This window comes from Lepus europaeus, chromosome 5 (genome assembly GCF_033115175.1).
Source record: "Lepus europaeus isolate LE1 chromosome 5, mLepTim1.pri, whole genome shotgun sequence".
NCBI classification, from domain to species: domain Eukaryota; kingdom Metazoa; phylum Chordata; class Mammalia; order Lagomorpha; family Leporidae; genus Lepus; species Lepus europaeus.
Genome location: NC_084831.1, coordinates 132,426,634 through 132,442,326, shown reverse-complemented (window position 1 = coordinate 132,442,326; position 15,693 = coordinate 132,426,634). Strand labels below are relative to the sequence as shown.

Below are 15,693 nucleotides of genomic sequence, written 5' to 3'. Positions count from 1 at the left end.
TTAATTTCAGTCTTTAACATAAATGCACAAATCCTGTAACAAAACAGTAGCAAACCAAACTCAGTAATTTGAGAGATAACAGGGACCATGTTGGGTTTGTTCTGAGAATACAAGGTCAATTTAGCATTAATAAATCACCATCTGAACAACAGACACAAATCACTAACAATGCAGAAGAATCCTTCATTAACATGTGCAACTGCTATCTCCTTAGTTTAACTGGGAACAGAAGCAAACTTCTTTACCAAAGATAAGAGGACTGTCAGCAGCCAAAGAGGGGAAAATAGGAAAAAGAAAACTACAACAAATGGCACACTCTACCCAGTGAAACGTTAGAGGTCATAGCACACTAAGTCACATCTTAAAAACTTAAAGATACATACATTAGAAAGAATGAAGTTATTTGGCAGAAATGACAAGAATTTACTAAAATCTGAAAAGAGTTTAGCAAAGGGTGGGATACAATCAAAATACATAAGTAAACAACGAGAAAACTCTTTAATTTTAACTTATTTATTTGAAAGGCAGAGTTATATTAATAGAGGAGAGAGATTGATCTTCAATCTGCTGGTTCACTCCCCAAATGGCTGCAATGGCCAGTCCTGGCCAGGCCAAAGCCAGCATATTCTTCCAAGTCTCCAATGCAGGTGCAGGGACCCTCTCTGCTGCTTTCCCAGGCACATCAGCAGGGAGCTGGGTTGCAAATGGAGCAGATAGGACTTGAGCCAGCGCCCAAATAAGATGCCAGTGCTACAGAAAGCAGTTTAACGCTCTGCCCCACAGCACCAGCCCAGAAAATGGTTCTAAAGAGCTATAAAAGGGTAGGACACCTATATCCCATACAGGAATGTGTTTAAGTTCCAGTTTTACTCCTGATTGCAGCTTCCAGATGTGCACCCTAGGAGACAGCAGTTAGGTCCCTGCTGTCCATGTGGGAGACCTGGGTTGAGTTTCTAGCTCGTAGCTACATCCTGGCCAAGCACCAGCTGTTGCGGGCATTTGATGAGTGAACCAGCAGACATGAGCACCTTGTCTCTCAAAATAAGCAAATAAATAAATAAGCTCTACCTCACAACTTCAATAAAAAATATATAAATCTAAAAAAAGATATTAAGACCATTATGACGATAGTTATATAATTTTACTCAAAGACATTACAGACCAAAAAAATAACATAGTCCCATGTTTACTGAAAGACTCAAAAGTATAAAAGATAGTTTTTCCTAAAAGAATCTCAAGATTTAAAGGTGATTCCCATCAAAATCCCAACCAGGTTTTTTGTAAACACACACACACACACACATTCAAGGGAAAGAACAGATTCTAATTTGTGTTTCTAAGAACAAAGGGTCAAAATTTTCCATAAAATTCCTAAAGAACAAGATCAGAGGACTTGTCTAACTATTATCAAACTGTTGGGTTTAAGAATATATTGACACTGTAACACTGACACCAAAAAACAAATAGACCTATAATAATAAGAACAAAAAGACTCACACATAAACAGAAGAACACATAGAGATACAGAATCTCTACCTGTTGGGAAAACAAATTGATACAATAAATGATGTTACAGCAACTGATTATTCATGTGGGGAAAGACTAAATCACATCTCTACCTCATACCATACACATTCCTGGTGGAGTAAGGTAGAAGGACTTAAATTCAAAAACAAACTTTGTAACTTTTAGAAGAAAACAGAGACTAAAAGAGAATTCTTAAGACATAAAAACTCCCAATAAAAGATTCATACACTTTCTAAATCAAAAATAAAAGTACCTTTTCATTGAAAGACACTACAGAGTGGAAACTACAAGGCACAAAGTGAAACTAGGTATCTATAAACAACTTTTGAAAGTCAGTAAAACTTTGAAAGTCAGTAAAACCAGATAAAATATATAATACAATCTCAAAAACAATTAAAACAATCCAGCAGAAAATGGGTAAAAGCTATCAAGTTAAAAAAAAAAAAAACAGGTAGAGAAATATAATTATATAAAAGGTCAAATAAGCAAAACTAAACACATCACTTAAACAATTATGTGATTATAAATGGTAAACTAGTTGGAAAAGGAAGTAATTAATACAAAATTCACAGTAGTAGTTCTCTTATGAAGAAAGAAGGGGGGAAAACCCAGGAGAGGGCAGGGATCTTCAATGGTATTGGCAAGGTGCCACTTTTTCAGTCGACTGGTGGGATAGCTGTCCATTTATATTCTCATATCCTAGGTGAATATGTTATTTTTGTGTGCATATGAAGCTTCATTTAAGAACCTGGTGAATCTTTAGTATAGGAAGCTAAAATTACTCTGCAAAGCTTTGTCCTTTTAAAGCAGCATTTCTTTAAAGAAAATCATTAAGCAGCAGAATGGACAGAGGCAGAGCACTTCTGGTTGAAGCGTGGAAAAGAGCCAAGACCTCTTACCCCAACACTAATAAACCCTGAAGCACCTCTTCAGAGAAGCACAACCCTTCAAATTCTGAAATTCTTTACAGTTTTAATGTGCTAAACGGCAATATCCATGAAGCACTTGTTTAACTTCACTTAAACATACTTCATAAAAAAGTCACACAGTGCAGGAGCATTTGAGAGATCCACAGGCATGTTCCTTAGCTTTAACTCAAACTGGTCACATTCACATGTATACTCCAATGTGCTACTGTATGAAGCAACGGTCTCCTCCAAATCAACTCAGTTACATTTGCTTGGGCATTTTTAGTTATTACATCAACATATCTGTCATTCTAACAGTTTACTTCTTTAACTGGCACACTCCCAAGGTTATTGGCAATTTAAAACATACTTAAGGTGATCAGCTTCAAACATTTTAAATTTCCCTAAATGAGAAACACAGCTCAGTTTCAATTAAATTGAATAATACATTAACAAAATATGCCTTGAGTCTCAAATGGGCTTAAATCCTCCATCACACACATACAGCATCTGTTAATCCTAATTTGAAATGTTGAGAAAATGAGCTTTTAGAAATATATTTTAAAAGATATTTTAAAAATAGCTTTTTAGAAGAATTTATCAAAATCAAAATAGCAAAGAAACAGTAAGCTACTGAGTGACTCTCACAAATGAGCACCTTGGCACATAGAAGGAATTTCAATGTATTCAACATAATAACTAAGCAGAAACAGAGCTTAAGTAAAAATGTGAAAATTAAATCCACAGTTACGTTTCTTTTTATGGTTTTTTACTAGCATCCACTTAGTTTAATAACTTCAGATAATGTAATACTTGGGGAGATAAGCTAAGGTCAAACTTTAAAGCAACTACTGGATTTTTATTAGAGTTTTCCACTAAAAGCTACAAACAGTGACTACTAAAAAAAAAATTCCCCCTTAAACTCTTTATTCCATAGCCTACAGCCCTGGTTCCAGGTAACAAAACATGGATAAGACATATTTTTCATTAAGACTGGAAAAAAAAATACCAGCAAAAATGAGTCCCAAATTATCTCATTTGTAAAGAACATCCTTAGAATTACAGCTGAGTACAGCAGACTTTAAAAACTCATTTCTAATTTCAAATATTTCTATAATCTAGGCATTCATGTTTTTAAGTAAAAAAAAATATTTTAAATACAGGAATCATCATATGCTTCCTAACAATAGCACTTTTAAATTAACATAAATTTTAAAATAAACCTATTATGATTTTTATTCTAATCAAAGGGGAAAGTGCTTAAAACTTAGTTTTTAGAAGAGCTTGGGTCTGTACAGCCATGTTCTGTTGTTGCAGAAGACTTAAAATTGTTTCCCTCAAGTAGAAAAATACTGAACTGTTTTGTCTACTTACCATTATTTTTGAAGTACACCATTTTTGAACTATAAACTATTTTTATTTTAAATGTTGGACATTCCTCATAAATGACTCTAAATATAGATAACCTGAGACCTTTTTAAAAACTAAGTACCGAGCTACTAAAAGCAGCTGACCTTGAAGTCAAAGAACATGTAAGGACAGTATACAGAAAATAAAACCACAATACTCTGAAAAGGAATATGACACGAGTGCATACAAACTTTGGTTTTTAAAGATTTCTGGCAGTCCCTGAATTCTATGAAGAGTCTCCAATAATAACTGGAGGTTCTCCTTCCCCAGCTCAGGTCTTACATGTCACAAGAGTAGGTCTTAACCAAGTCTGCATACGTTAAACTCTTATATTCTACCCTGTTCCTCTGTACTTACTTGCAGCCTGACAATGAAAGCGGAACCCTCGCGGAATTTCACCTGTAACAGAAAATATCTTCTTATAGAAGCAAAAATCCGGATGTTCTATAGTTACACTACAGTTAACACACCATAGATGTGACAAAGTCGTATCATAGGTGGGAAATTTTTACTATGTGAAAGTACAAAAGATTAAACCCTCATAGCATTTTTTTGAAATGAAAGTTATGATGATTGCAAAGAAAACGTGGTATTCCGTCCAAGCTACTTTTAAAAGCAAGTTAATTGGGGCTGGTGCTGTGGCATAGCGGTAAAACCGCCACCTGCAGTGCCGGCATCTCATGTGGGCGCCAGTTCGAGTCTTGGCTGCTCCACTTCCAATCCGGTTCTCTGCTATGACCTGGGAAAGCAGTGGAGAACGGCCTAAGTCCTTGAGCCCCTGCACCTGTGCGGGAGATCTGGAAGAAGCTCCTGGCTGCGGACTGGCGCAGCTCCAGCTGTTGTGGCCAATTGGGGAGTGAACCAGCGGATGGAATACCTCTCTCTCTGCCTCTCTTTCTCTCTGTGTGTAACTCTTTCAAATAAATAAATAAATCTTTAAGAAAAAAAAAAAGCAAGGCAATATTTTCAGAGAAAGAAATTCTAGGTAAGGAACACTTGTGCCAAATGAGTCTTGGCTACAGGTCTACTACTGGACATCAGGGTTGTGAGGCCTTTGATACAGTGAGGTATATATGTGCGTGTGTCAGAGAGGAAAAAGCCTCCAAATTCCACCTTTTTAATGTTTTAACCACCCACAGGAAAAACTGGAACTCTTTAGTCACACTAACAAATTTGAGTAGAATGATTAATTTTTCTGTCATCTAAGAATGAGAAAAATGTGCTGGGATGTCCTGATTAATTTTACAGTAATTAACAAAACCAAAGAAGTTGTCCTTTCCCCAAGCTCTCCTCCCTACCTACAAGGGTACTTCCAAAGGATGCGGAAAATGGAATGGTGTAAAATAAGTTTAAATCTTCAAAATCCATTCATATTTCCATGTTTTTTTTAAGTTCTGTTGAATTTCTCCTGCTTACTTTTAAGGGCATGATGTTCTCTTTACTATCTATTCTCATGGGAAGTATACCATATCCTATGTCTATGTGCCTATCTTACTTTTAATGGGGTGATAACATCTGAGGTCTATTAAATACTAGGATTCCCCCTATTTTCTCAATTACTCTTAGAACAGCTCTCCAACAGGTATTATCCCCACTTTATAAGTGAGCTACTAGGCTCACAGAGGTTAAGTAGTTTCCTCAAGGTCACAGAGCAACAGCCACTGAGGTGACAGATAGGGTAGAGAAAGAAAAGAGGAAACCATAAAAACCTTTTGGAAAAGTCCTAAAATGTAAAGCTGCAGGTAAGCAGAGAGCAAGCTATGCATTTTTCAGGGATTCTATCCACCCAGTTCTAATGCTTTATTTTGAGGTTAAAAACCTAAACCCCAAACCCTGTGTCAATACCTTATTTCTAGCAATTTTTCAATAAAATATTATGAAGTCTTGTTAGATTTTAGGAACTCAGCTGTGCATCACTTCAAATACTATTAACAAATGAAGGTTTAAAAAAATACACCTTTTTAAGATCTATCACCTAAGCCTCCACCTATAGTGCCGGCATCCCATATGGGTGCCGCTTCAAATCCTGGCTGCTCCTCTTCCAATCCAGCACCCTGCTAATGCACCTGGGAAAGCAGCAGAAAGCAGGCTTCTGGCTTTGACCTGGCCCAATCCTGGCTGTTGCAGCCATCTGGGGAGTGAACCAGTGGATATAAGATCTCCGTCTGTCTCTTTCTCTCTCTCTTTATCTCTGCCTTTGAAACAAATAATTTTTTTTTCCCTAAAAGATGTAGCATCTATTCAAAACTGGCCACTTACCCGGATTTATAAAACAGTGGAAATCCGCCATAATACCTTCTTGGAGAGAATATTTAACACAGCCGATTTCACAAGGGAGGAAGCGCTGTTCACAATGAGGAGGTAGCTCACCATGGCTAAAAATATTCAAAAAATAAAAAATGCTTCCAAGGAGAGCTAAAAAGAAAACAGTAAGACAAAAATGAACAAATAAATGTCTCCAATCTACTCCCTCCCAAAAGCTTCAGTAGTTCAAAGGGGAAAAAGGTGCTAGAACCATTTTCTTTGCTCAAATGAGCTGGCAAAGAGAAAACTAATCAACTGCACCAGATAAATATATCAATATTTTTAGAATTATATTTATCAAGTATTAAAGTAGTAACCACTCTCTGTATGAGGGAACAAAGTTATCCAGGCTGGCAGCCAGCTCTACATAAGTGAACTGCAGATAAGCCCTCAATCTCCGCAATGACAGAAGAAAAGCTGCGGCCGCATTCAACAATGACAAGGCTTGGGAAATGAGTCAAGCGGAATCTGTGTAGAAAAACTGTACAATGGACAATTTGTTTTTTCCTAAACTTCTTACATACATACAAGACCATCTATAAATTCTCTAAAGGAAGAAAGGAACCTGAGAATGTATGAAGTGATCATACCAGGCTTGGCCACATTAAAAACTAGGGAAATTTTTAGTTTTAAAGACAGAACACAATAAAAACAGCTAAAAGGAACACCAAGAATCCACTTAGCCATGTTCTGTTCTAGGCTAGCTCAATAATTCATATTTACCTTTATAACTCAGCCCCCAAGAATATGTTTTAAATATTTAATGGAAGGATAATTATATATATATAAATATTTAAGAGGAATAAAACTGTTTTGATACATGTATATAAGATGATTAAATCCACCTAATAACATATTCATCACTTCACATAGCTTTTTTGGGGTGTGGATATTTAAAATCTATTGCTAGCAATTTTGAAATATATATCTTATTAACTACAGTCACAGTGCCGTGAAATAGATCTCAAAAATGAATTCCTTCTGTTCATCTTATAACTTTGAAGTATGTAGGTACAAATAAGTCTAAGAAATATTTGTTTAATAACATGCAAAGTGGTAGAAACCAAGAGACCAGATTTTTTGTCAAAAAACTTCATATTTAATTTCAACAAAGGCAAATTACCCGATCTTTTAAAACTTCAGTGCCATAATATTTAAACACTGTAGTCAATTACTTTGAAATGATGGATCAAAATGAACAAAAAACATTTTTACTGATCAATATCCCATGGTATCTTTAGCATGCAAATTCATCTAAGCAAAATGTTTTAGGGTTACTGTACCTTGATCACTTTTTAGAGTCAAAGTTGACATATCAGGGGGTGAAACAGTCTGCCTTGGTGCAAGCATGCCTGGCCTCCTCAGTGGTATAGAAACATTTGGTTTCTAAAGTGAAGAGAATGATTGGCCCCATATTAAACTCCTGCTAGGCACTTTAGAAAACATATTTCAATTTAGCAAAAATAACTGTAAAACAGCCCATAGACGACTTTAGTAGACTCTTTCAAGGCCAATGAGGCCAATGAACATATTTGCCCACAATACCAACAGGCCACATCTATAAATATTCTGAATCAGGTGGTGAGTAAGTAATCAATTCACTGCCACCACCTGCCCACTACTGAGTAAGCTTATCTTCCCGAGCTACCTATCTGGCGCCTAGCCAATGGTCAAAAGAATACCATTTGCCAAAGTATTCTAATGCTCTTGTTTTTCCTTTACAGTAGCAACCGGATCATGTTGACTCCAAGTCTCACACATCAGGTATAGAAAACAAAACAGCCTAAATTTTGAGGGAAAATGCCTTATATGAAATCATAGAAAAAAAACCCAAAGCTTGCAAGTGTAACTATGTTCAAATTGAACTGACTAGGGCTTCTACTCAAACATAAACCCACAAAATAAAAATCTGCAAAACCTAAAACGAGCAAAGATCTCTTAAATGTGAATCTACCTGGACCGTTTAAGAATCGAACTGTACTCTGTAAGAAAAAAACAGCGAGAGAAGCAAAGAACCCACAATCACCCCATCCTCTTCCTGATTCAAGGCAGCAAAACGAATTTCACTTGCTACTTCAGCATTCTCCTACACAGAAATTTACCCAAATACACTTTCTTCAACATTTTTACCTGCGAGGTAGAGAAACACTGACCAACACCAAGTCTGCTTATTCCCCGCCTCGGTCCCAACTACTTTTGAGCATCTCAAACAAGGCACTCGAACCACCAGAGGATCGAAGGGGACACTCACAAGCCCCGCAGTCCCATCACCCCTCAGTAACAGCACTCCTGTGGCTGATCAAGGTTCACTCACAGCGATTCCCCAGGCCTTTCCCCGACCAATTATAACAATGAGTGTGCTACCTACGGAGCCCGTTGGTTTTTTAGCAGGCATTCCGACACTAAGGGAAAGAAATAAAACTAAAAAACCACGAAAACTCCCTTCTCGACACCAACCCAGATCACCCGCAGTTCGCCCTTGACGTTCACCCATGCACCCATCGTCTGCGGAGCACGCCAGGCAGGCGGCAGCGGCCCACCGCTAACCTCACCTGCTTCTCCAGGGGCCCAGCGTCCTTCCCCTGGGCCGCCTTCCACTCGCGAGCCATTTCTGCGTATTTCTCCTTCTCCTCCTCCCTCAGGAGCTTGGGGAAATGGAAGGGGAGACAAGCAAGACAGGCGACCGTGAGCACCAGCAATGTCGGCGCAATACGGGGAGCCGTCGGTTTGCCCCCAGGCCGGCAACGGGGACGCCCCCCCCCCCCCCCTCCAAGCAGGGCCTAAGGCCGAGGCCGAGGGTCACTGGCCTTGTCCAGGCCTCCTGCCTTCCCACTTGCCCAACTCCCTCTTCCAGCCTCACCGCCCAGTCTGCGGAGCAGTAGGGGATGGCGTCCGGCACACGAGCCACGGGCAGACCTCGCCGGCGCAGTTCGGGGATCTTCTCCTGCACAAAGAAGTAGTAGGCATTACGGCTGGCCCTGCGGTTCGGCATGGCTAGCGCGGCCAGGCTTCGACCTGCGCCTCAGACTGCACAAGCCGCCGGCGCCCTCGCCGGGCTCCCGCCCTTAGTAACCGAGGAGGGCGCTTGCGCACGCAGCCCCGCAGCGCTCAACCAATCAGGGCGCGGCGCGCAGCCGCATTGGCCCCTTTGGGGACAAACAGCCTGAGACCGGAAGATTACACCTCGTGCAGCTGTTGGGGTAGCAGAGTGGGGGGAGGGCAGGCAAGGTGCGAAGCATTCTGATTGGCTGGAATGAGTCATGGGGCGGGGTGATGTTGTCACGTGGAAGGCGTGCCGCACTTGGGGTACATTATTACGCAACATGCGTCCAAGGAGGGCACGCGGAGGCTTCTGGGGCCTCCATGTTTAAAACCGTGGGCTAGGTTTGTGACGAACCCCGAAAACACGGGGTGGGGAAAAGAGTGAGCAATGCCTTCACGAAGTTTACGAACTAATGAAGGGGAAGAACGACAAATACAAGTGAATTCTTAAATAAATGTTTTTAATGAATTTTTGGTAAGCATTAGGAAGGAAACACAGCAAAAGACAGATTTAGGATAATGTCCTTGATAAAGTTTTATAGATTTCCTCATGAAATATTAGGAAAGATTAATTTTTTTCTTTTATATTTTCTGACTGGTTATTGTTGGTGTTAGGGTATTGATTTTAGTGTTGAGCCTGTGCATTTAAACACACTGCTGAACGCTAATATTGGTTCAAATCGGGCCAGTGGATTCTCTTGGATTTTCTAGTTAGATTTGTTTACCTAGAGGAAATGCTCTTTTCTGCTCAATTTGCTAAGAGTGTCTGTATACGTGGGTAGGTAGATGTTTCTTAAAAGCCAAGTAGGGCAGTTGAAAATTCATTATCTGTGTTTTCTGTGTCTGTGACATGTTTTATCTTTTACTTTAAAAATATTTTTTAAACTTGTGATTATTCATTTGAAAGAGAGCTCCCATCCCAATGCCTGTTAACACTGGGGCTGGGCCAGGAGGTATGAACTCAGTGGGGTGACAGGGACCGAATCACTTGAGCCATCACAGCCTTCTTCCAGGATGTGCATTGGGAGGAAGCTGGAGGCAGGAGCCGCTGGGGGTGTTGAACTCCGACATGGGACGGGAGGCTCTGAAAATTGAAGCTGATTTTCTGCCCCCTTTTAATTTTTTAATGATAAATGGCATTGCTAGATTTTGCTAATGTTGAAACATCCTATTGTTCCTAATTTAAACTCTTCTGGACTTATTTATGAGTGTAGAAATTTTTGCTTCTTGAATTTTGTGGTACTTTCCTAACCAACCATTGGTACCTGAGTTGTGGTAGCCTTATAAATTGAACTGCTACCTTTTTCTCCATTGGAACAGAATAACGGATGGAACTCTCGACCAGGGGTGGGGACATCTGGCCCTAGGGCCATAAATCATTTGGTGTGGCACTGCCAAGGAAACTGCAGGTAGTACTCAAAATTCATCCATAGCAGGTTAATTTTTAGTTGATAGTTTTGTATGGTCCATGAATGTTGTTATAAATATCAAGTGGCTCTTAGCAGAGAAAAAGTTACCCCACCCATGATAGAACTTAATAGTAAAACTCTCTGATCCTGGTATATCTTTGGCGAGTGGGTTAGGGTTGATTTTTGCCATTTCAGTATCTTATATGGCTATTGGCCTTTTCACTTCTCCTCAGACAAATTTTGTAATTTATACTTTCCTAAAACTTTATTTAATTCATTTAAATTTTCAAGTAACTTGGGAAACATTTGGTGAGAAGGTAAAACAACGAACTTTGATTCATTATTGGGGGGACAACTCCTTGAGTATATGAGTTTCATATACTCATCATGAGATTTAGCACCTTCCACTCTTCTGGGACGAATGAACATATAGATCTGCCCACAACCTTGCAGATGAATTTTCATAAAATCCCTATTTATAAGAGCCTCAAACTGGACAACTTGATAACATGTGACCTGATAGATACTCAGGCATGAAAAGGAATGTAGGTGAATGTTAAAATTTTGTTTAATAAAAGAAGTCACTCAGTTTATGAAAAACTTGAGAAGAAGTAAAACTATAGTTACAGAAATCAGATGAGCAGTTACCTGGGGCCAGAAGGTAGCAGGAGATTGAAAACTGACATAGGGAGCTTCTGGTTTGACAGAAATATTCTATACATTGATTATGATGTTGGTGGGTACAAGCATTATGCATTTGTCAATTCATTAAGCTGTACACTAAAGAAAGTGTTTAATTATGTATGTTATAGCTCAATAAAATTGATATTAAAATTGATATTAAAGCAAAAGAATGATGGGCATAAAATAAATGTAATATTTGCTTATAATTATATATATATATATACATGCATACACACACTAATATTGTCCCTTTCTCTTTCATTAATAATGTTATTTATGTCTTGTGAGTTTTTTTCTTAATACTTGCCAAACTTTGCTTTACTGATCTTTTTATAAAACAGTGAGGTTTGGGGCTGGCTCTATGGCATAGCGGATAAAGCCACAACCTGCAGTGCCAGCATCCCATATGTTTGCCAGTTCAAGTCCCGGCTGCTCCACTTCCTATCCAGCTCTCTGCTATGGCCTGGGAAGGCAGCAGAGGATGGCCCAAGTCCTTGGGCCCTTGCACCCGTGTGGGAGACCCAGAAGAAGCTCCTGGCTTTGGATTGGCACAGCTCCGGCTGTTGTGGCCAATTGGGGAGTGAATCAGCAAATGGAAGACCTTGCTCTCTGCCTCTCCTTCTCTCTCTGACTGTAACTCTGACTTTCAAATAAATAAATAAATAAATCTTTTTTTTTAAATTAAGTTTTGATTTTATTAATTATAATTTTCATTCATTTCTGCTTTATTAATTTCTTCTTACTTAAGAGTGTTTTGTGTTTCTTTTTCTTGATAAATAAATAACTTAAATATTCCATTTTTGCCCATTTTTATTTACTGTGTTTCTAGATTTCTTATTTTTCTCTTTTTTTTCTGCTTTGGTTGGATTAATCAGTATTTTTCACTCTACTTTTTCTTTCACTAGTTTCAAAGCTAGACATTCTGTGTCTATCCATAAATTTTTAAGAAGATTTGTTATTTATTTATTTGAAAGGCAGAGCAATGGGGTGGGGATGGGGAATGAGAGATCTTCCATCTATTGGTTAGATAGAAATAGCCACAACAATCAGCGCTGGGCCAGGCCAGAGCCAAGAGCCAGGCACTCCACTGGGTCTCTCACATGGGTGACAGGAACCAAAGCACTTTGGTCATCCTCCACTGCCTTCCCAGGAGCATCAGCAGGAAGCTGGATAGGCAACAAAGTAGCTGGAACTTGAACCAGCACTTTGACATGGGATGCCATTGTCACGAGCAGTAGCTTAACCTACTGTGCTATAATGCCGGCCCCAACCCACAAATTTTTAAGACACTTGTTTTAAAAAAACCTTGGTTTTAAATTGGAAATTGCATAGAAAATTAATCAATTTTTTAAAAATATCATGTAGGATCTCTGTCCTTAATGTGCTGTACATTGTGATTTAATGCTATAACTAGTACTCCAACAGTATTTTTCACTTTATGTTGCTATGTGGGTGCAAACTGTTGAAATCTTTACTTAATATATACTAAACTGATCTTCTGTATATAAAGAGAATTGAAAATGAATCCTGATGTGAATGGAAGGGGAGAGGGAGTGGGAAAGGGGAGGGTTGCGGGTGGGAGGGAAGTTATGGGGGGGGGGAAGCCATTGTAATCCATAAGCTGTACTTTGGAAATTTATATTCATTAAATAAAAGTTTAAAAAAAAAAAAAAAGAGGCAGGGAAGAATTGTCCCGTTGAGGGTTCGGAGGGAGCATATTCCTTCATTGAGAACTATAAAGCAATAAATTTACATTGTTTTAAGCCAAAAAAAAAAGTTGTATTTTGTAATACTTCTACAGTTAAGAGTTAACCATATCCTCAATTTCCAATAAGACAGGAAACTTAGAAAATGATTATTTCTCCCCACTCAGGCTCTGGTACCACCCCTTCCATCACCCTGCTTCCTTGTCCCATGTTGATGTCACCTGGGATTTCAGTTCCAGGCACTTTCCCATAGCAATGTTGAAATGTGATGGAAGCACACTGAATTGAATGTAACTAATGTGTACGTTTTGATGATTTTTAACATGTGTATGCCTGTGAAACTATCACTGCCACCAAAACAATGAATATGTCCATTTCTCCCAGTGTCCTCACCATGCTGTTATACTGCTTAAAGTCCCCCACAGTTTGTTGATATCTTGCTTATTTTTCTATTGTTTTATTTTGTTCATTTTCCATTGCTATATCTTCACGTTTACTAATATTTTCCTGTATAATCTCTAATATTCTATTAATCACAGTTGATTTTTATAACAGCTTATTTAATGCTAATTTCTAGAAGTTGATTCTTTTTAAAATTTTCTTCCATTTCTCTACTTAACATGGTCCACCTTCTACTTTTTTTTAACATAGAATCTAGTTATAATATGTAAGATAATAACTATTAAATGTCCTTGTCTACTCGTTCTGTTATCCATGTCACTTCTGAGTCTGTTTCTATTGATGGATTTTTCTTATCCTGCTTCTTTGCATGCTTGGTAATATTTGGATGCTCATTATTTAAATTTTACCCTGTTGAATGCTGTATATTTCTGTATTCTTATAATTATTCTTGTGCTTTTTTTCTGGGACACAGTTCTGTTACTTGGAGACAGTTTGAGGCTTGTTTTTGCTCCTTTTGAAGCTGGCGTTTATGTTTTGTTATTTGGAATCAGAGCAATCTTAAGGACTAATTTTTTCCTCTACTGCTTTCATACCCTTCTGAGTATTCCATCTGTCATCCCGTAAATTTGGAGGTTTTTCCGTTTTGGCTGAGGGGAACATGAACTATTTACAGACCTGTGTGAATTCCAAGGATTGTTCCTTCTAATCCTTTCAGGTTCTTTGCCCAGTGCTGTATCTCTCCTCCCACATATGCATTGATCAATATACAGTTGAATCTTCAAAAGAAATCCTCAGCTCTCCAGAGCTCTCTTGTCCGTTTGTTCTGTTTCTTCCTGTTTGGTACTCTGCCCTGCAAACCCTAGCCACCATGGCCTACCTGGACACCCAACCCCAGCTCCCAAGCACCAGGAAAGCTCTGCCTAGGCTATCTATCTGTCCTGATGCTATATTCCCAGTACTCTTTCTGGCAGTGACCTTGGGCAATCACAGGACTCAACATGCTTCTATATTCTCAGGGATTACTCACCTCTGCTCCCTGAAGTCCAGTGTCTAAAAATTTTGTTTCAAAAGTATTTGACCAGTTTTGTAGTGGTTTCAAGTGCCTGGATAAATCTGTAGCAATTTTATTCTAGATGGTTTCTTCTTTTTTAAAGATGTTTTTATTTATTTGAGAGTCAGAATTATAGAGAGAGGGAAGGAGAGATCTTCCATCTGCTGGTTCACTTTCCAGATGGTTGCAGTGACCGAGGCTGGGCAGGGCTAAAGCCAGGAACCAGGAGCTTCACCTGGATCCCCCATATGGGTGGCGGGGGACAAAAGCTTGGACCATCCTCTGCTCTTTTCCCCGGCATGTTAGCAGGGAGTTGGATTGGAAGTGGAGCAGCCGGGTCTTAAACCAGCACCCATATGAGATGCTGGCATCACGGGTGGCAGCTTTACCTGCTACATCACAATGCCAGATGATTCCTTCTTATTTTAACATTTTAAAGCAATATTTAGAGTTTACTGCTACGCTTTTATATAGGTGATCAGAGAAAACTCTTGAGAAGCAGGTGGCTTTTAAAATGAAAAGGATAGGAAGGAACAGAGCTGGTCATGTGAAGAGCTGAAAGAGGAGCATTTCGGAGGGAATAGAACATGTAAGGGCCACAGGTGGTAAAGAGCTGGGCATGTCCTCAGGACAGGAGAAAGACAGGTTGGTGTTGCAGCCATGCAAACAGTCAGTGGAGAATGCTGCCTGCTGAAGTTGGAGTAATTGATGGGGATTTGGACTTGGCCATTACGAAGGGTTTAAGTATTACTCTAAACACTGAGGATGGTCATTTAAGGGCTTTATTATATATTTACTAATTTGTTTTTTAATTGCCAAAAATTGTATATCACAAAAAAACATATTGATTTGAAATGTCTATTCATTATAGAACGGCTGCATTGAAGGTATTGTGCACAGTATGTTAAGTAGGTTAAGCTGCCACCTGTTAAGGGACTCCTGCCTGCAGCAATCTGTATGTGAGATGACAAGCAGCAGCCACGAAGAAGAAAAGGATGAGCTCCATTTTAGGGAAAAACAGAACTAGCAAATGGATTGGATGTGGAAATGAGAGAAAGGGAGGAACCCCAGCATTTCAGTTTGAGTAACCAAGTGGCAAGTAGTGCTTTTCCTAAAGTAAGCAGGGCTGGGGGACAGAGGAGGGCAGGAAGCCCCAGGAAGTCCTGAAGCTCCTCTTCAACTTCTAGTGCGTGTTCCTCTCCTTCTCCAGTTGGCTTTTTTCCACTCATATTTAATCCACACGTAACAAA

General features: G+C 39.1%; 1 protein-coding gene across 2 annotated transcripts in view; it reads right to left on the bottom strand.

The window, feature by feature from the left end:
• The window catches only part of MAEL (maelstrom spermatogenic transposon silencer), a 34,761-nt gene extending 25,620 nt beyond the window's left edge, over positions 1-9,141 (bottom strand). Inside the window, exons 1-5 of one of the 2 annotated variants that reach the window (XM_062193763.1) lie at positions 9,010-9,141; positions 8,702-8,794; positions 7,433-7,535; positions 6,105-6,260; positions 4,203-4,244 (exon numbers count right to left, since the gene is read on the bottom strand). In XM_062193763.1, coding sequence (XP_062049747.1) covers positions 4,203-4,244; positions 6,105-6,260; positions 7,433-7,535; positions 8,702-8,794; positions 9,010-9,141 — 526 coding nt within the window. The remainder of the gene's footprint in view (positions 1-4,202; positions 4,245-6,104; positions 6,261-7,432; positions 7,536-8,701; positions 8,795-9,009) is intronic. The other variant, XM_062193764.1, reaches the window with a different exon arrangement.
• Between the last annotated feature and the right edge of the window lie 6,552 nt (positions 9,142-15,693).